General features: G+C 44.1%; 1 protein-coding gene across 1 annotated transcript in view; it reads right to left on the bottom strand.

Moving 5' to 3' along the window:
* Positions 1-1,948: 1,948 nt before the first annotated feature.
* LOC134910126 (protein Mis18-alpha-like) overlaps positions 1,949-20,433 on the bottom strand; it is a 175,702-nt gene continuing 157,217 nt past the window's right edge. The window contains exon 5 of the mRNA XM_063917802.1: positions 1,949-2,219. Within this exon, the coding sequence (XP_063773872.1) occupies positions 2,199-2,219 (21 nt within the window). The 3' untranslated portion in view covers positions 1,949-2,198. The remainder of the gene's footprint in view (positions 2,220-20,433) is intronic.

Below are 20,433 nucleotides of genomic sequence, written 5' to 3'. Positions count from 1 at the left end.
TAGTTTTCCTCATGAATACTGAATAAAAACCTCAGTCTGGTCTGTTTTAGTTAAAAAGTAAAATAAGGCTAGGTAAGCTAAGAATTTTTAGAGATTTTTAAAATCACAATGGTTATTATTATTACACTTATTGTTTATATTATGGTTACAACAAAAGTTATGTTTTGAAGGAATATTTTTTTGAAATGTATTTGGAAGCAATCACGCTAGTTTAATGTGTGGCCAATCAAAATAATTTCTCATGGCCACAAGGGGGCGACTGTTGCCATATAGGTAATTGTCCGCACTTAGTATAATATTAGGGCAATAGATATTGTCTGACTTAAAATATAATTTAGTATAAATAGGTGATGTAACCATAGCGAATAGTATAGTATATATATATATATATATATATATATATATATAGTAAGGAATAGATATGAAATAAGTTTGAATGTATGAGGTAATGTTTAGCTGATTTAAGAAATTAGGTTTGTATATGTGTTTATATATTTATACTGTATATATATTTATGTTTTACTGCAATATGAAGAGTCATTGTGGCCTGACCAGGTATTAGGCCATAAATGATAATAGGTAGGTTACTGAGAGCTCTTTTGGACACTGGAATTCACAGGTGTGCTTACAGTAGATCAGAATCAAGATTTGCAATAGCTTTGGCAATTATAAACCAGCTGGCCTATTGTCCAGTTATACTGCTGGCCAGAGGCAATGATAACAAAGGATCAAACCCACTACAAACAGGTCACAATCATTCATGCTAACACCGTAGGGCCTAGGCGAAATAGATCATTTACACATCAATACAAAGGTAGATCTCTGATGGATACAGAAATACCAAATTTTATGATTCCAAATTCCCTACATGCTCACCACCGTGGGACGGAGTGAGCAGAGAACGTTTTATGACACCTTGGAATCTGGCAAACCTATAATTATCTATTCCATTGGAAACTGGGATTATGCTAGTTTGAATTAGTGAAATATGACATAAAAGGAGCAGACCTGTTAGCTAGAGAGTCAGGAGTCGTCAGTGGAGGAAGAGTTACAGTCAGAAGAAGTCATGAAGAAGATGCAGAGGAAATGATCCTTGGGATGGCAATCATGTACTTGCAAGTATACACTTTATGTTAGTAATTGAAACTTTTTGTGAAACGTGTCATGTTGTTTTATGTTATATAACTAAGGAGGCATAGATAAATAATTAGTATATATATCACTACTGTGTATATCTTATTCTGTATGATTTGATCTGCCTATAAATAAATAATCATATAAAAGGAGCGGTAATATTCAAGGTTGAACTCTCTTTAAGGAATCTTAACTTCATAATTTCATAAGTCATATGTATAAGGACTGCATATATTTATCAGCCAATTAGTTTGAAAGCCTGGCATAATATATTTGCAGATATATATGATAAACGCATATTAATTAAAATATATCCATTTATTAAATACCATATATGATATATTAAATATTAATATTCATAAATATGATTCCATAAATCAATACAAATCAGCTTTATACTTTTTGGCAGTGCGTCAAAATCTGACTGCCAGTATTTTTAAAGGGAACCTCAATCAATAGTCCATATAAGGAGCGCCACAAAGGAGTCTCGAATAATTATCTTTAAGGCAGAATTTTATATCTAGGACCATTAGGATTCCTAAAAGGAACAACCAAGAAAGCTCCTATCAGGAGCGAACTTAAGAGAATCCTTTTTTATCACTATACCCAAGGTTGTGATTCTCAACACACAAATCTATTAATGGCAAATAAGCCTGTTTTATATATTTGTTACCCCTGATGAAGTCGATAAGACGAAACGTGTTGGGATAGTCAGTCAGGAGTTTCCAGCATAGTTTGTGAAGATACTCCCTCTTAAGCTCGCACCTTGAAAAAGGTGAGGGAGTATCTAGAGTTAAAGACCACACAACGAACATCCTGGTTATCCTTTATTGTCATCATTTTAAATACATCTTTGTAAACACTATATGAGGAATTTTATGTGAAAACTGTATTTGTTCTAACATGTGTTATTAATTTTTTTTTTACTAATTGGCCTTGGGCCTCTTGTTTGGGTGACCATCTTGGTGAGGGGTGTCCATTACAGGTTCCCAGATACAAATCTTCTCCTGTATTCAATTCTGACTTATGGAAACAACACTGGAAGAATCATTGTAGATACAGTCTTATTTAGCACACTTGGGAAACTGTTTATATATGAGAGAAAAGAACAAAATTCTCATGGGAGCTATAACCACCTCAGAAGATCAAAAACAATTTACATTAAAAATTATTTATTAATAAAATTAGCAATAAATCTTTATCACTGTTGCAAATATTTGTAACACAAATGAATAAAAATTATTTTCTTAGGATCATATACATCAAATAAACAAGAAAATGTTGTTTTGACAATAAATTGAAGAATTATATTCTGATGGTATCAGCTGTTGCATAAGATGTCATATCTTCAATAAATTAATTCAGATGTATGATCTAATCCATAAATCGATATTATCCCATTTATTAAATGAATTGACATGTCAGGAAATGTGAAGGCTATTTATTTCTGGGAGTCAATTCCAGCTTGCTATCCCTGGCAGTGGTACAGTTTTACTTATTTATCAATGCTATATTTTATTCATTACGGCTCTTTTTTATTATTGTAAAAATAGTTTTTATATGTTAGTGATATATGCAATTTTACGTGTAATACTATGTGCACTTTTTTAGTTATAATGAACATCATATGAAAAGGTGTTTAGCATTTGTGAATGATGTACACATTGTCACTCCCCCGTGGCCGGGATTGGTCCGGTGGAGTTAAAATGGAGAGACTGAGCAACGCTAGGCCAGCCCTCTGATGAAGTCTTGAGTGACGAAACCGGTAGGGGTGTGGCCCAGCGGGGTGGTTAATGTGCGGCCGAGTAGCACCATCTACAAACGGTGAAGTCCGGCATTGATTTTGCACTTGTAATACTTACGGTGGTTTATACCGCCACTTGCGGTACGTGTTTTCACCTCATGTGTGTTGGATTGCTGTAATAAATTACAATTTTAAAACTGATACGCACTATGGAGCGCTCCTTTTCTTTGATTTGATTACAGAATTCATTACCAACTGTGGGTATTGGTGTTTAGCGGAGATGCCAATTTAAAGAATCTTTGTGCTTAAGGGGACATATTGGAATCCATTGGAAAGTGTGGATGATCTCCTTTTATACAGCTGAAGCTGGGACTTGTGTTTCCACAGTAAAGAACTTGCAAAGAGGACTGGTATTTGCGCATAAACTATTTTTTGTTGTAAATTACTTATATATCCATTAAGTTTTATTGCTGCATCTATCTTTTTGCAAAGAATGTCTAAATTTGCAGAGCTGAGAGCTAAACGATCAGAGCAATGTATGAGAGTATTTTGTGATGATACACCATGTGATTCAATAGTAGATCTGGCTAATGAGGATATAGTCATTACAGCCGAGAGATTACTATTAAAAGAAACACGGACCTGGTTGGACATTGTAGGCTTGGAAAACTACATTAAATGCGGTCGAGTCCCAAGGGGATTAAGGGTAATTAAAAATCCCACCTTTGGTCAGTTTAATTAAAATTCTTTCAAGGAATGGGACAGAATTTTAAATGAATGTTCTGTAGAGTTAATGCGTCTTATTGTTTTTGAAAAAAACTTTTTAAAGAAATAGAGAAAGATAGTGGGGATGTAGAAAGCAAGTTAGAAAATACACAAAAAGCAGCAGATGTTAAAGAATTTGTTCAATATATGGGAACAAAGGTGGACAAAGTAGAAGGATAAGGAGGATTATGAAAAAGGCCAGGTAAAGAATTGGTCTGCAACCCGGAGAGATCAACGAATATTTAATTTAGAAACGTAAAACCAAAATATAGAGAACAAAGGAACACCTTCAAAAAGTTAGACTATATATCAACCCCAAGTAGAAAGGAAAATCGTTTTGAGATTAAAAACACACAGAATATGGATAGATGGCAAAGTGTACCGAGAGAAAAAGCGTGGAGAGGATCATTTAAAGAAAAATATCATTCACCTATAGTTCAACGGAATAGATTCCAGATATTAGGATCTAAAAGGGGGGAAGATCAGTCATTTTTAGGAAGATTGCAGAGAAACCGTGGTTATATACCACAAGAAAGACCCAACAAAGAACCCCTCTCTATGTTCAGAAAACATTTCAGAGAAGAGGTAAAAGAGGAGGAAAAAATACAGCAAAACAACAAGAAAAGACCCCCCAATTAGGAAAAAATTTAATTTATCAAAGATTCCCCTCACAGATAATCAGAAAAATGTATTAAGTAGAGGTTTGTCATTTGCCCCAGCAGTGGGTGTGAATAAATTGAATCTTCAGATAGATTTAAATTTATATATGCGCAAGATGACCCTACAAAGGCATTTTTTTTCTTTTTAAACTATTTTTTATTGAGACATCATGGATTGTACATATAGAGATATTGTAAATACAGTAGCATTTATAGAGAAGGAAAATTTACAATTGTGCGCTGTACAATAAAGTCAAATAGTGTCATAATAAAAGATGATACATAGTTTACAATCATTCATTGGAGTCACTCGTGTTATTATGAATAATACAGGTAGCCCTAAGGGGAGCCGCCATCAATCGTTAGTCCTCTGACTAAAGATACAGGTTGGTCTTGTGCTGCTAATCTAGTCTGGTACCACGTGGTGTTCTTTTTTTTTTTTTAAATAATTTTTTTATTGAAGCAATATATGCAATACATACATAAACATTCACTGTAATTCAAATCATTGGTATATGGGTAACATATGAAAACAATACAAGGGAGAGTACAGTTGAGTCCGTAATCAAGAGATATATCCAATATAAGCAAGCAACAGTATCACATCTGCATGAAACATGTCCCCGGGTATCACCGGCTTCACCGATCTCAAATCCAGTTCAGTCGATTGACCCAGACTTATACATAAGAAAAAAATAAATAAATAAATCCCGTGTCCGTACCTTATTTCCCCTCCCATCTGCCCACGAAGCCTCGAGTGACAGTAAAGTTTAAAGCACAACCGGCGGATCTCCCGCAGCCATTCTAGTTAAAAACCATTCTGTATTGGACACGGAGTCACGGAGCTGTTTCCTAACTGTCGTCGACAAGGTCGCTATATCGCTCTCCCACACTTCAAAAATTTTTTGTATCTTAGTATCTTTCTCCAGCAGGACGCCTATCCATTCCATCCTAAAGAGGTAGAATAGTTTGGCTTTAAATAATGATAGAGTAGGAGGATCTCTAGCTATCCACACTTGCAGAATGGCTTTCCTAGCCGCTATACTAACTGCCAGCAGCAGCTTTTTACTGTCCAAAGAGAGGCGCTGATTCGGTGGTAGGATACCGAAAAGCGCCCACTCCGGAGACAACCTCCAATAGTTCACCAGATTGGCCGTCAGGTAGTTTCTTATATATATCCAAAACTGTCTGATTATAGGGCATGTCCACAGGCAGTGAAATAGATCTGCCTGAAGAGTGCCACATTTCCAACATGCATGTGTGTCAGCAAGTCCTATCATGTGTCGTCTATGAGGCGATAAATAAGTCCTATGCAAAATATTAAGAGACATTTCTTTATACCTAGAAGAGGGAAATAGTTTGCAGGCCTTAACATGTGCCGCAAGTAAGTCCGTAGTCTCAATGTCTGGGAGACAATCCTTCCAAGACATAATACCTCCCCGTCCCCTCGAGTAGTCTAGGACGTTTCTAAAGTACCCATATGCAGTCGATATTGCCTTACGAACCTTAGGGGTTTGTTTCAGCATTCTATCCAACGGATTGTCCCAGTCCCCAAGTGAAAAACATCTAATAATGGATGAAACATAGTGCTGAGCCAAAAGAAAGGCCACAGGATAGGCCATCAAAGTTGGATATCTAGTAGTGGCCTCCTGGAACGTGAGCGGCCTCGAGCCCCGCATATCCACCAAATCACCTATCTTGGACACCCCCCCCCAACCGATATATATTAAACGGATATTGTGCCCGACCATCTTGGAAGTCAGGATTAGCCATGAACGGAAGATATGATTTGTGGGCATTTAGATCAAGTTTATGTCGCATATCTGTCCATAGCGTCTTAATATTCCACAGTAGTGGCTTTCCCCTCAGCTCCTCGGGCACCTCTCCAGCGTGCAGATGTAGAAAAGTAATTAGATCCCCTTCTTGTAAAAATTCCCTATCTAAATCTGTGTTTGTGTATGTGTTGTCATTGTGCATTCAGTCATGGAGGTATCTTAGTTGGGCCGCCTGTGAGTACCAGAGAATATTAGGGAAGTTAATTCCCCCATTTCCTGCAGTCTGTTGGAGTTTGATCAATGCTATGCGCGGTCTCCCTCCCTGCCAGATAAATCTTCTAAAAAGAAAATTGAGACGTTGAACGTCTTTAGGTAGAAGTACATGCGGCATGGCTTGAATAAAGTACATCAAACGGGGGAACGATATCATCTTAATCAAGCTAGCCCTCCCCATATATGATAAAGGCATGGATTTCCAGGTCTCAAGTTCTGTTTCAATTGTTCGGATGGCCGAGGTAAAATTTAGGGCATATAATCGCTCCGGCTTTCTCGATACTCTAATCCCTAGATAAATTATGTGGTCTGAACTCCATTGCAATGGTAGGTTCCTCACTCCATGCTTCAAAAATGAACCATTCCCCAATCTGAGTGCCACCGATTTTGCCCAGTTAACATTGAAGCCCGAGACATGTCCATAAGCCTGCAGTAAATTAAATATATGGGTCAATGAAGCCTCCAGGTCTGAAATATAAAGCAGTAGATCATCGGCAAATGCAGTAAGTTTTAGGTCTCTGCGACCGACCTGAATTCCATGAAACTGAGTATCACTTAATAGCAAGCGATGTAGGGGATCTATGGCCAAGTTGAACAGCAGGGGAAACAAGGGGCAACCTTGCCGCGTGCCACGGCGCATAACCACCGGGCTGCTAATATGTCCATTAAGTAAGAGGGTAGTAGAGGGAGAATTGTATAAGTAGCGAATAATATCAATGAAGTCTTGGTGGAATAGTCTACGTTCTAAGACCTTGAATAGATGGGGCCAAAGTACTGTATCGAAGGCCTTAGTGGTGTCTAAACTGAGTAGTATATTCCTGGACTGGGGCGATTGAGCAGAAGCTATAACTGCAGCGACCGCCGCCCTAATTCCCTTAACCGAATGTGTATTGCGAACAAAGCCAAGCTGGTGATTAGTTAAAGTGTGGGGAGAATAGTTTGTAGCCGATCTGCCAGAATCTTAGTAAATAGTTTTATGTCGGTATTTAATAACGTAATGGGCCTGTATGAGGTCACCAATTGTGGGTCCGGTGCGGGTTTAGGGATTAAAATAGTATGTGCTGTTGTGAAGTGATGAAAGGGGGTGCGATGTTGCAAAAGGCCGTTGAACAATTCCAGCAGAGTCGGAACTTCGTGAGGCTGAAGGATCTTATAAAATTAATTGGAGAGGCCGTCAGGGCCTGGAGACTTGTGCAATTTAAGTTTGGACATTGCCGAGACTAGTTCCTCCTCAGTGATAGCTCTCACCAGTAAGTCCGACTGTGCATTCGTAATTGGTGGTACTACTGTGTCTGGTAGGAGCGTGGTATGGGTAGTTTCGCTGAAGGGGAGATCAGAGTATAAGTCCGCAAAATAAGATTCAAAATTATCTAATATGGCAGGGGAGCTGGTAAGGAGTTGTCCCGAGGGGTGTAGTACGGGTGACCGGCGGTCTCCTGACCGCCGGTCACCTTACCGACGCCGGGATCCCGGCGGGGAGGGGCGAGTGCAGCAAGCCCCTTGCGGGCTCGCTGCGCTCGCCACGCTGCGGGCTCGGTGGCGACCTGTGGTCGCCACGGGTTCTATTCCCACTCTATGGGTGTCGTGGACACCCACGAGTGGAAATAGTCCCTGTTGGTCGGCATGCCGACCATCGGGATAGTGAGCCGTCAGGCTCACGGAGGAGGTCATGTGACTGTCGGTCAGCCGACCGGCGGTCACATGACTACCACCCGTCCCGAGGCTCGGTGTCTAACCGCTGTTATGAATTTGCGAGTGGTTTTTTTCCTAGCCATATTTGCCAGTAGTCGAGAAGAAAATACCACGTCCCGCTTTGCTTGCGCTAACAAATGGTCATTTAAGAGTTGCTTAGCCTGTAGATAAAGCTGCAAAGACTCCTCAGTCTGCAGAGTAAGGTGACGCTGTAGTGTATCAGTTAATTCTGATTGTAAAGCGTTATAAATCGCCAAATTTTTCTTTTTCAATCTATGAACATACTCAATAATTTGACTCCTTAGAACTGCTTTAGCCGCACCCCAAAGGATAGTTGGGCAGTCCCAATGTTCCAGGTTATCGTCTAAATAGTCGGCCAAATTCACTATCAAAAATTTCCTAAAATCATCACAATTATAAAGATAACTCGGAAATCTCCAAATCCTGGAGCCTCCCGACTGAAGAGTTCTTTGCAGCGTCAATGTCACAGGAGCATGGTCCGATATCAAAATGTTGTGTATATCAGCTTGCGCGACTTGCGTAACTAGGGAGTCTGCAACCAAGATTGAGTCAATCCTGGACCAGGATTTATGAACCTCGGAAAAGAAAGTAAATGATCTGTCAGAGGGATTGAGGAGACGCCAAATATCAGTAAGCTGAAGGGAGGCTTTTAACGTTTGGAGATGTGTCCAAAAAGAGGAACCAGAAGTACGCGGGACAGGACGTTTATCAATAGTGGAATCATCAACTGTATTCCAGTCGCCTCCCAGGATAAATTGAAAATTATCGCGTTGTAACAGCTGAGAGCTTAATTCTTGGAGAAAAGCAGCTGTCTCACCATTGGGTGCGTAGACATTAACCAGTGTGTATTTGTTACCCCAAATTTCCACATCCAAAATTAAATAACGCCCCTCCGGGTCAGTAACAGAGTTTAAAACAGTGTAGTGTAGGTGTTTGCTAAATAGTATTGCCACTCCCCTAGTCTTCCTCGCGTTATCTGCCGAAACACAGCTATCTAACCATAGTGCCGAAGAGCAGAGGAGGCGCCCGACACCCAGTGGGTCTCTTCGAGAAATATCATTTGAGGTTTAAACCGCTTCAGGTGTGTGACAACTCTTTTACGTTTTATTGGGGAGTTAATGCGCCCACATTCCAGGATAAAATCTTAAAGCATGAATCTGACGAAGAGGTCCTTACACTAGGATCGGTCATTAGTCTATTAACCTACACCCACCCGAGGGTGACACTTCAGCGGGAACATCACGTCACAGAGTCGTCCTCCTCCTTCCCAGCGAGCGGAGAGGAACGACCGAAACCATACTGGACCATAGAGCTCAGGAACAGACCGGGTGAGGAAGGCACGGCAGGGGCAAAACGAAAAACAAAAAAAAACACACATTGCTTCACATAACATTTTTCATTTTTTCCAAACCAAACTAATAACAACGGCAGCACTGGCAAGAAACCTATCAGAAGTAAATGCAACATTTAAATTCCAGCTGAGTAGCATGTAATGAGACTAAATGTCTCTCTCATGTGAAAGTTAAACCGACTCAGGGCGTAAAGTATAGAACAACAATATGCCTAGTATTGGTGTGTTGAATTTCCAGGGTTCAACATGTGTGTAACATGGGATTTAGCAGTGGCAGGATCGACAAATAGCAGTATGCGACCATTGTCATGAATGCGCAATTTAGCTGGATACATCAATGTGAATCTAGTATTGCTCTCATGGAGTATTTTGCAAACATCCGAGAATTCCCTTCTCTTCTGCACAACAGAGGCCGTGAAATCATGAAAAATCAAAATACGTTTTCCCTGCACTACCAATTGTGGGAGTTTGCGATAAGAGCGCAATACATGTTCCTTCATACGAAAGTCCATGAATTTCGCAATGACTGGCCTCGGCTTTATTTCAGCATCAGGTCGGGCAGGACCAATCCTATGCACCCTTTCAATATGTGATAAGAATGGGACATCTATAATTTCCAAAGCCAGGAATATATCAGTCGTTATAAAATCTGACAATTGTCTGTCTTTAACTGCTTCGGGGATGCCCACAAAGCGTAGATTCGATCTTCTATCCCTGATTTCAAGCTCATTTATTTTTGCCTGCAAAGTTTTAAGAGAGGAATCTTGAGTGTCAGTGGATCGCTGGAGTGTGTGTATCTGATCTTCCCCCATCACTAACCCGCTGTTCTAGTGAGGTGATCCGTGAGGTGTTATGGTCAATTTTCGCAAGTGTCGAATCAAGTAGTGTCTGTATCTGTTCAAGCCTTTTGTCAATTAAAGGGATATTTTCAAGTTTCTTGTGAATTTGGGGCATGAGAAGCCGGGAGAGCTTTTGGGCCATATGTATTAACAAGGGCTGATCAGGCAGCGCCTCCACCTCCTGAGTTTGGTCTCGGGAGTTCCCTGTCTCTGGGGGGGAGGGGGGGTTAGGTTTTCCCGCCGTGTTCTTGTTTTTACTCATTCTTGTAGCGACTGAGGATTGGGAGGATCTAACCGCTGGAGTTTTATGGTTGTCCATCCCCCGGTCCGTAGACTACTCTGTGTAATAAGCTGGGGACTCTTATACAAACACACTGTAATATATGATAATAAAACACCTCACGTAAGGGCCTGAGTCAGAAGATATGTCAGAGCTACTCAGCTAGGGAGCAAAAACAAAATTTAACTAGACATTAACACACATATAATACAGGTAAAGGTAGTGCAGAGGCATTGCACCCTGAAACCTTCGGGTTGAAGCCTATGTCAGGGCATAACAGTTGTGAGAAAGATATTAGGAGAGATATTATAAATTGCCCCAGGATAAAGGCTTTGTAAAAGGTAACAGTGGAGTAATATAGCCAATTAAATGCTAAAACTAATTAGCCACCAGATGGCGATGTAACCTCAGAAATTCCTGCACAGGGGCTACAGAGATTTCAATAAACTCATGTACCAGTGTCGCATGAGGCAGCTTCCCACACTACCAATAATTACAGTATTAATGGTGGGCCAATAGGGAAAGAAAAAAGGAAAAGAAATAAAAGGGGAGAGTCCAGCAAGATACAGAAGGAAGAATAAGAGAGAGGCCAGGGTTCCCACACCTTAGAAGGAGAGATTGAGCACCTCTTTGGAAAGAGGTATGAGGTATTACAACAAGGTTTAGGGAGAGGCTCACCACAGGCAATTATTAAGCAGTGTACAAGGGGGCTGTGTAAGTCTCATGTAAATATGCAGTCCCGGATAGTAGGACCACGCAGCCCGTGGTCAGCGACGGGCAGGACCTCAAACCGCCACTATCCTCCAGAGTAGTGTTCACTATGCCAGCTTGTACTCAAAGACAGTTCCCAGCCTCTTATCCAAGACACTCTCAAGGGGTCTAATCGAGCAGGCACAGGGCTCACCTCAACGCTCACCGCCGCTGTAATGTCCAAGGGGCAAAAGAGGAGTCGCAACACCCCGGGCGCCGAGGGCAGCAGCGTCCACCCCCCCAGGTATCAATCGGCCTCGGATCAGCAGGCTCTCACCTCACCAGCGTTGACAAGTGCCTCCCGGGATCCTCTGTCTCTGCTCCGCCAGCGCCCGTCACGGCAGTCGATCGCCGCCGCGTCTTCCAGTCTCTCCTCCGGGCACTGCAGCAGACATGGAAGCAGGGGGGGAGCCAGGTCAGCGTCCTCCGCTCCAGGGGCCATCTCCGTTTCAGCGCCCCACCGCCGTCAGCCAAAACTCGTCCCGCCGTTCGGTCCCGTCCCCAGACACTGCCGCACAGCCTTGGGATCAGAAGCGGGGGGGAGCCGAGCCAGGTCCACCGCTCCAGAGATCGCCGCCGGTGCAGCGTTACACCGCAGCCAGCCGCGGGAGTCTGTAAAAGCGTCCAGGGGCAGCAGGGGCAGTCGAGTATCAGGGAGCAGAAGCCGCCGGGTTGTCAGCAGGACACGGAGCCTCTGCACCTTCACCAAACGGATGGGTCACCACCAAAGGGCTGCAGGTAATGGGAGATCCCCTCATGAACGGCAGAGGATGGGTATTACCAGGCCTCCATTTTTCGCGCCAGAACCCACGCCGGCGGTCATGCAGGCCGTCTCCTTGAAGGCCAAACTTCGGGGGCATACAATCACGCTCTTACCCTTGCAGGGTATCTCCAGGTTCCCTACGATGTGGGGGTTGCTATAGAGGGTCTCTCAGGAGAATAGAGGGTGGATAGCAGGGGATGCTGGTGGATTTCCAACCTGCAAGCCGGAGCCCAGCTAAAAAGCAGCCATGCTGGATGGCCCGCCCACGTGGTGTTCTTTAAACTATTATGAATTTGCAACCGCGTAGTGAGGGGTAGACTGGAAATATAGGCTTCCCATAGAGTGAAAAAACGACCCACTTGTTTACCCTTATCTACAATGGCTTCCACCCAGTCCATCCGGAATAGGTGGTGCAGTTTAGTCAGAAATAAAGGTATCTGTGGAGGCATGCTGTCTATCCAACCTTGTACCATCGTCTTTTTCCCCGCTGCACTGAGGGCTATCAATCGTTTTTTACATTCCAATGGTATTCGGAGAGTAGGATCAACGATACCCAAAATCGCCCATTATGGGGTAAATGGCACATAAGTTATTAGTTTAGCTTTTGCGTATCTTCTAATGAGGTGCCAGAAATATTGCACAATGGGACATGCCCATAAACAATGATAGGTATCTGCCTCACTCTGGTGGCATTTTGGGCACGAGTGTGTTTCTGACATTCCCATATGGAAATGCCATAATGGGGATAAAATAAGATTTTACTTACCGGTAAATCTATTTCTCGTAGTCCGTAGTGGATGCTGGGGACTCCGTAAGGACCATGGGGAATAGACGGGCTCCGCAGGAGACATGGGCATTTTAAGAAAGAATTTAGATTCTGGTGTGCTCTGGCTCCTCCCTCTATGTCCCTCCTCCAGACCTCAGTTAGAGAAACTGTGCCCGGAAGAGCTGACAGTACAAGGAAAGGATTTTGGAAATCCAGGTCAAGATTCATACCAGCCACACCAATCACACCGTATAACTTGTGATAAACTTACCCAGTTAACAGTATGAACAACAACGGAGCATCAGATCAACCCTGATGCAACAATAACATAGCCCTTATTGCAGCAATAACTATATACAAGTATTGTAGAAGAAGTCCGCACTTGGGACGGGCGCCCAGCATCCACTACGGACTACGAGAAATAGATTTACCGGTAAGTAAAATCTTATTTTCTCTAACGTCCTAGTGGATGCTGGGGACTCCGTAAGGACCATGGGGATTATACCAAAGCTCCCAAACGGGCGGGAGAGCGCGGATGACTCTGCAGCACCGAATGAGCAAACACAAGGTCCTCCTCAGCCAGGGTATCAAACTTGTAGAACTTTGCAAAAGTGTTTGAACCTGACCAAGTAGCCGCTCAGCACAGCTGTAATCCAGCCGCAGAATGAGCCTGCTGAATCGTGTTACAGATCCAGCGAGCAATAGTTTGCTTTGAAGCAGGAGCACCAAGCTTGTTGGAAGCATACAGGATAAACAAAGATTCTGTTTTCCTGACCCTAGCCGTTCTGGCTACATAAACCTTCAAAGCCCTGACCACATCAAGTAACTCGGAATCCTCCAAGTCAGTCGTAGCCACAGGCACCACAATAGGTTGGTTTATATGAAAGGATGAAAACCCTTTTGGCAGAAATTGTGGACGGGTCCGCAATTCTGCTCTAACCACATGGAAAACCAGATAGGGGCTTTTATGTGACAAAGCCGCTAATTCTGACACACGCCTAGCCGAAGCCAATGCTAGTAGCATGACCACCTTCCACGTGAGATATTTCAATTCCACCGTTTTGAGTGGTTCAAACCAGTGGGATTTCAGGAAACTCAACACCACGTTAAGATCACAAGGTGCCACCGGGGGCACAAAAGGGGGCTGAATACGCAGCATTCCCTTCACAAACGTCTGAACTTCAGGAAGAGAAGCCAGCTCTTTTTGAAAGAAAATGGATAGGGCCGAAATCTGGACCTTAATGGAACCCAATTTTAGGCCCAAAGTCACTCATGACTGTAGGAAGTGAAGGAAACGGCCCAGCTGGAATTCCTCCGTAGGGGCATTCCTGGCCTCACACCAAGCAACATATTTTCGCCATATACGGTGATAATGTTGAGCTGTCACGTCCTTCCTAGCCTTTATCAGCGTAGGAATGACCTCATCTGGAATGCCTTTTTCCACTAGGATCCGGCGTTCAACCGCCCTGCCGTCAAACGCAGCCGCGGTAAGTCTTGGAACAGACAGGGCCCTTGTTGCAACAAGTCCTGTCTTAGAGGAAGAGGCCACGGGTCCTCTGTGAGCATTTCTTGCAGATCTGGATACCAAGTCCTTCTTGGCCAATCCGGAACAATGAGTATTGTTCTCACTCCTCTTTTCCTTATGGGTATGAGAGGAAGAGGAGAAAATACATAGACCGACTGGAACACCCACGGTGTTACCAATGTGTCCACAGCTATCGCCTGAGGGTCTCATGACCTGACGCAATACCTCTGTAGCTTTTTGTTGAGGCGGGATGCCATCATGTCCACCTGTGGCAGTTCCCACCGACTTGCAATCTGCGTGAAGACTTCTTGATGAAGTCCCCACTCTCCCGGGTGGAGGTCGTGCCTGCTGAGGAAGTCTGCATCCCAGTTGTCCACTCCCGGGATGAACACTGCTGACAGTGCGCTTACGTGATTCTCCGCCCAGCGAAGAATTCTGGTGGCTTCTGACTGAATCAGAACCGGTTGGTCGCGAAGCAAGGTCTCCGCTTGATGTAGGGCGTTGTATATGGCCCTTAGTTCCAGGATGTTGATGTGAAGGCAAGTCTCCTGACTTGACCACAGACCTTGGAAATTTCTTCCCTGTGTGACTGCTCCCCACCCTCGGAGGCTTGCATCCGTGGTCACCAGGACCCAGTCCTGAATGCCGAATCTGCGGCCCTCGAGAAGGTGAGCACTCTGCAGCCACCACAGGAGAAACACCCTGGCCCTGGGGGATAGGGTGATTAACCGATGCATCTGAAGATGTGATCCGGACCACTTGTCCAGTAAGTCCCATTGAAAGGTCCTCGCATGGAACCTGCCGAAGGGAATGGCCTCGTATGATGCCACCATCCTTCCCAGGACTCGAGTGCAGTGATGCACTGACACCTGTTTTGATTTTAATAGGTTCCTGACCAGTGTCATGAGCTCCTGAGCTCTCTCTATCGGGAGATAACCCCTTTTCTGGTCTGTGTCTAGAATCATGCCTAGGAAAGGCAGATGAGCCGTAGGAACCAACTGCGACTTTGGAATATTTAGAATCCAGCCGTGTTGCCGTTACACTTCCACAGAAAGTGATACGCTGTTCAGCAACTGCTCTCTTGATCTCGCTTTTATGAGATCGTCCAAGTACGGGATAATTGTGACACCTTGCTTCCGCAGGAGCACCATCATTTCCGCCATTACCTTGGTGAAGATTCTCGGGGCCGTGGAGAGACCAAACGGCAACATCTGAAATTGGTAATGACAATCCTGTACCGCAAATCTGAGGTACGCCTGATGAGGTGGATAAATGGGGACATGAAGGTATGCATCCTTTATGTCCAGAGACACCATAAAATCTCCCCCTTTCAGGCTTGCGATGACCGCTCTTAGCGATTCCATCTTGAACTTGAACCTTTTCAGGTATATGTTCAGGGATTTTAAATTCAATATTGGTCTGACAGAACCGTCCGGTTTCGGGACTACATGGTCGAATAAGAACCCCCTCCTTGTTGAAGGAGGGGAACCTTGACCACCACCTGATGAAGATACAATTTGTGAATTGCAGTTAACACTATTTTCCTTTCGTGGGGGTAAAGCCGGCAGGGCCGTCGGTGAGGGGGCATCTCCTCAAAGTCCAGCTTGTATCCCTGAGACATAATATCTATTGCCCAGGGATACAACAGGGAGTGAACCCACTTGTGACTGAAATTACGAAGACGTGCCCCCACCGGGCCTAGCTCCGCCTGTGGAGTCCCAGCGACATGCGGTGGATTTTGTAGAGGCCGGGGAGGACTTCTGTTCCTGGGAACTAGCTGTGTTGTGCAGCTTCTTTCCTCTGCCTCTGGCAAGAAAGGACGCTCCTCTGACTTTCTTGTTTCTTTGTGATCGAAAGGCTGCATTTGATAATGTCGTGCTTTCCTAGGCTGTGCAGGAATATAAGGCAAAAGATCAGAATTACCAGCTATAGCCGTGGAGACCAGGTCCGAGATCCCTTCTCCACACAATCCTCAGCCTTCCATATGCCTCTTAAGTCGGCATCACCTGTCCATTGCATATTCTACAGGACACGTCAAGCAGAAATCGACATAGCGTTGACTCTAGAACCCAGTAGACTAATGTCTCTTTGGGCATGTTTTTATATATATATATATATATATATATATATATCTTAAGACAGCATCTTTAATATATATCTATATATCTATATATAAACATATATATATATACATACATACTAGGGTCTCAATCTCTGCTGATAAGGTACCTGTCCACGCTGCTACAGCGCTATAAACCCATGCCGACACAATCGCCGGTCTGAGTAGTGTACCAGAATGTGCACGCTATCTGCAGGATCCCTGAGGATAGCTGTTAAGTCAGGGCTACCTTTTGGGCAAACATGACACCCTAGGGGAAGATTCCCATCGTATCCTGGCCCTAGTAGGGAAAGGATACTCCCTGAGAATTCTTTGTGGGAAACTGCAGTCTCGTCTGGAGATTCCCGCTCTTTTTCATCATGAGAGGAGGGAAATTAACCTCAGATTTCTTCCCCTTAAACATGTGTACCCTTGTGTCAGGGACAGATGAGTCATCAGTTACATGCAAATCATCTTTTATTACAATAATCATATATTGAATACTTTCCTGCCATTTTGGCTGTAACTTTGCATTATCGTAGTCGACACTGGAGTCAGAATCCGTGTCGATATCAGTGTCTATTATTTTGGATAGTGAGCATTGAGAGACTCTGAAGGTCTCTGCGACATAGGGACAGACATGGGTAGATTCCCTGTGTGTTCTCTAATCTTTTGTGCAATAAATTCACCTTAGCACTTAATTACACATATCCAAACAGGTGTCGGCGTTGTCGACGGAGACACCCCTCACACACACATTTGCTCCATCTCCTCCTTAGGGGAGCCTTTTACCTCAGACATGTCGACACACACGTACCGACACACCACACACTCAGGGAATGCTCATCTGAAGACAATTCCCCCACAAGGCCCTTTGGAGAGACAGAGAGAGAGTATGCCAGCACACACCCCAGCGCTATTAACCCAGGAATAACACAGTAACTTAATGTTAACCCAGTAGCTGCTGTTTATATTGATTTTTGCGCCTAATTATGTGCCCCCCCTCTCTTTTTACCCTCTTCTACCGTGTATCTGCAGGGGAGAGGCTGGGGAGCTTCCTCTCAGCGGTGCTGTGGAGAAAAAACATGGCGCTGGTGAGTGCTGAGGAAGAAGCCCCGCCCCCTCGACGGCGGGCTTCTGTCCCGCTTAAATATACATTTACTTGGCGGGGGCTCATACATATATACAGTGCCCAACTGTATATATGTGTACATTTGCCAAAAGAGGTCCCAATTGCTGCCCAGGGCGCCCCCCCCCTGCACCCTTACAGTGACCGGAGTATGTGAGGTGTGTGTGGGAGCAATGGCGCACAGCTGCAGTGCTGTGCGCTACCTCAGTGAAGACCGGAGTCTTCTGCCGCCGATTTCGTAGTTTTCTTGCTTCTCATGCTCACCCGGCTTCTGTCTTCCGGCTCTGCGAGGGGGACGGCGGCGCGGCTCTGGGATCGGACGACGAGGGTGAGATCCTGTGTACGATCCCTCTGGAGCTAATGGTGTCCAGTAGCTTAAGAAGCAGGACCTATCTTCAGAGAGTAGGGCTGCTTCTCTCCCCTCTGTCCCACGATGCAGGGAGTCTGTTGCCAGCAGAGCTCCCTGAAAATAAAAAACCTAACAAAATACTTTCTTACAGCAAGCTCAGGAGAGCTCACTGAACAGCACCCTGCTCGTCCGGGCACAAATTCAAACTGAGGTCTGGAGGAGGGACATAGAGGGAGGAGCCAGAGCACACCAGAATCTAAATTCTTTCTTAAAAAGCCCATGTCTCCTGCGGAGCCCGTCTATTCCCCATGGTCCTTACGGAGTCCCCAGCATCCACTAGGACGTTAGAGAAATAAGTATTATGATATACATTTAGAAATAATTTGGTGTACATACTCGCAGAGAGGACCTTTCGGGAGTATAATAGGGCTTTTTCCATTATGGGTATAGTCAGACCAGGAAAGTGAGTCAACCATTTGGACATACCGCCTGTTATAGTAGCATGATCTAATATTGTTCTTAGAAATGTATAATGTATACATATGGCTTTATGACTAGGTACAGGGTGCAATAAGAGGCTGTCTAGGGAGTTAGTCCAATCCCCTTCCGCAAAATGCGTCAGAACATGTCTGATATAAAATCGTGTTTGCAAAAATGGGAGGGGAAATGGGGTAACCATAGCATGTTTCGTAGATACCTCAGAAAAAGTTAACAGGCGGTGGTCCTCCACAGATACCAATGATCGAATCGATGTTATACCAGCCTCACTCCACACAGTAAAGGGGTGAGCAGCCATGCCGTCCAAGAACTCAGGGTTTTTGAGTAAAGGTAAATGCAAGGAATGATATTGATTAAATTTCGCATTGTGGCGCAAGATGTGCCATATTCTCCTGGTAGACCACAAAAGCAGGTTCGACTTAATATGGTCTGGAATTTCCTGATCATGTTGGTGGAGGAAACACGTTAAGTCTATGGGATATATTTACTAAGGTCCCGATTTTGACCGAGATGCCGTTTTTTCTTCAAAGTGTAATCTCGGTAATTTACTAAGCAAAAATCACGGCAGTGATGAGGGCATTCGTAATATTTTGGAAGTCCTAGGAAAAAATCACGAATCAATACACCATCGGTCAAATACGCCTGCAATTTGGTAGAAATCGGTCATTTACTAAAAAGTGCAAAACACAAACACTGCCGACAATAGCCAAACACTGCTGTGATGAAATACAAATCGTGAAAAAGTGCTAAAAAAAAACAGACCTGATTTTTTATCCCGTGTTTGTATAGGCATGCACGGATCCATGAGATCCGTGCATGTTTTTCAGTGGGAAGGGGTGGGAAATGTTTTAATTTTTTTTTAAAAAATGCGTGGGGTCCCCCCTCCTAAACCAAACCAGCCTCGGGCTCTTTGAGCCGGCCCTGGTTGCAAAAATATGGGGAAAAAATTGACAGGGGTTCCCCCATATTTAAACAACCAGCACCGGGCTCTGCGCCTGGTCTTGGTTCCAAAAATATTGGGGACAAAAAGCGTAGGGGTCCCCCGTATTTTTGAAACCAGCACCGGGCTCCACTAGCTGGACAGATAATGCCACAGCCGGGGGTCACTTCTATACAGCGCCCTGCGGCCGTGGCATTAAATACCCAACTAGTCATCCCTGGCCGGGGTACCCTGGAGGAGTGGGAACCCCTTAAATCAAGGGGTCCCCCCCTCCAGCCACCCAAAGGCCAGGGGTGAAGCCTCAAACCTCAAACGGGAAAATACGAATCTTAGTAAATTTACCCCTATGTTTGTTAAAAAGTTTGTTCCAGGGATGTATTCGTGTAAACAGAGCTGTTTTGTAGCCAATCCCTCAAATGTCTCAAAAGCGCAGCCTGATTATAAACCACCACATCGGGGAAATTGATCCCTCCATTGGATTTGGGTTGGACAAGTTTACGCAAAGCAATACATGCATGGCCCCCATTCCATATAAAGGTTCTGATAAGTTTATTAATCAATTGCGTATCCATTTTTGTCAACAATACAGGGAGCGTTTGTAGTGGGTATAATATTCGTGGGATAGCCACCATTTTAAGTAGATTAGCCCTGCCCAAGTATGACAGCGGCAAGCGTTCCCATCCCTTAATGTCATCAGTTAGAGTACGTATGGCTTTACTCACATTGAGTTTGTACAATTCTGACATATACCGTGGCACCATAATTCCAACAAAGGCATTTTATTAAGAATAAAGGTCAAGCTGCTGTTAAAAACTGGGACAATGGGAAAGTGGCTAACACCACAGGGTTAAAAAATAAAAGCACTTGTTATCCTGTAGAATCCAGAGGATCACACCTGGATTTATTCCACCAGCTAGTGAAGAAAGATTTGGAGAGACTAGATGAGAGAAATTTGTCTAAAGCCGAATTTACTGCGCTTAAAGAATTAACTACAAATAAGGAGCTAGTTGTTAAACAAGCTAAGGGGTGGGGGGGGGGGGGGACTTGTGCTGATGGATAGAGATAAGGGGGGGGGGACTTGT

This window comes from Pseudophryne corroboree, chromosome 4, assembly GCF_028390025.1.
Source record: "Pseudophryne corroboree isolate aPseCor3 chromosome 4, aPseCor3.hap2, whole genome shotgun sequence".
Classification (NCBI taxonomy): domain Eukaryota; kingdom Metazoa; phylum Chordata; class Amphibia; order Anura; family Myobatrachidae; genus Pseudophryne; species Pseudophryne corroboree.
This window is presented reverse-complemented; position numbering and strand designations above follow the sequence as displayed.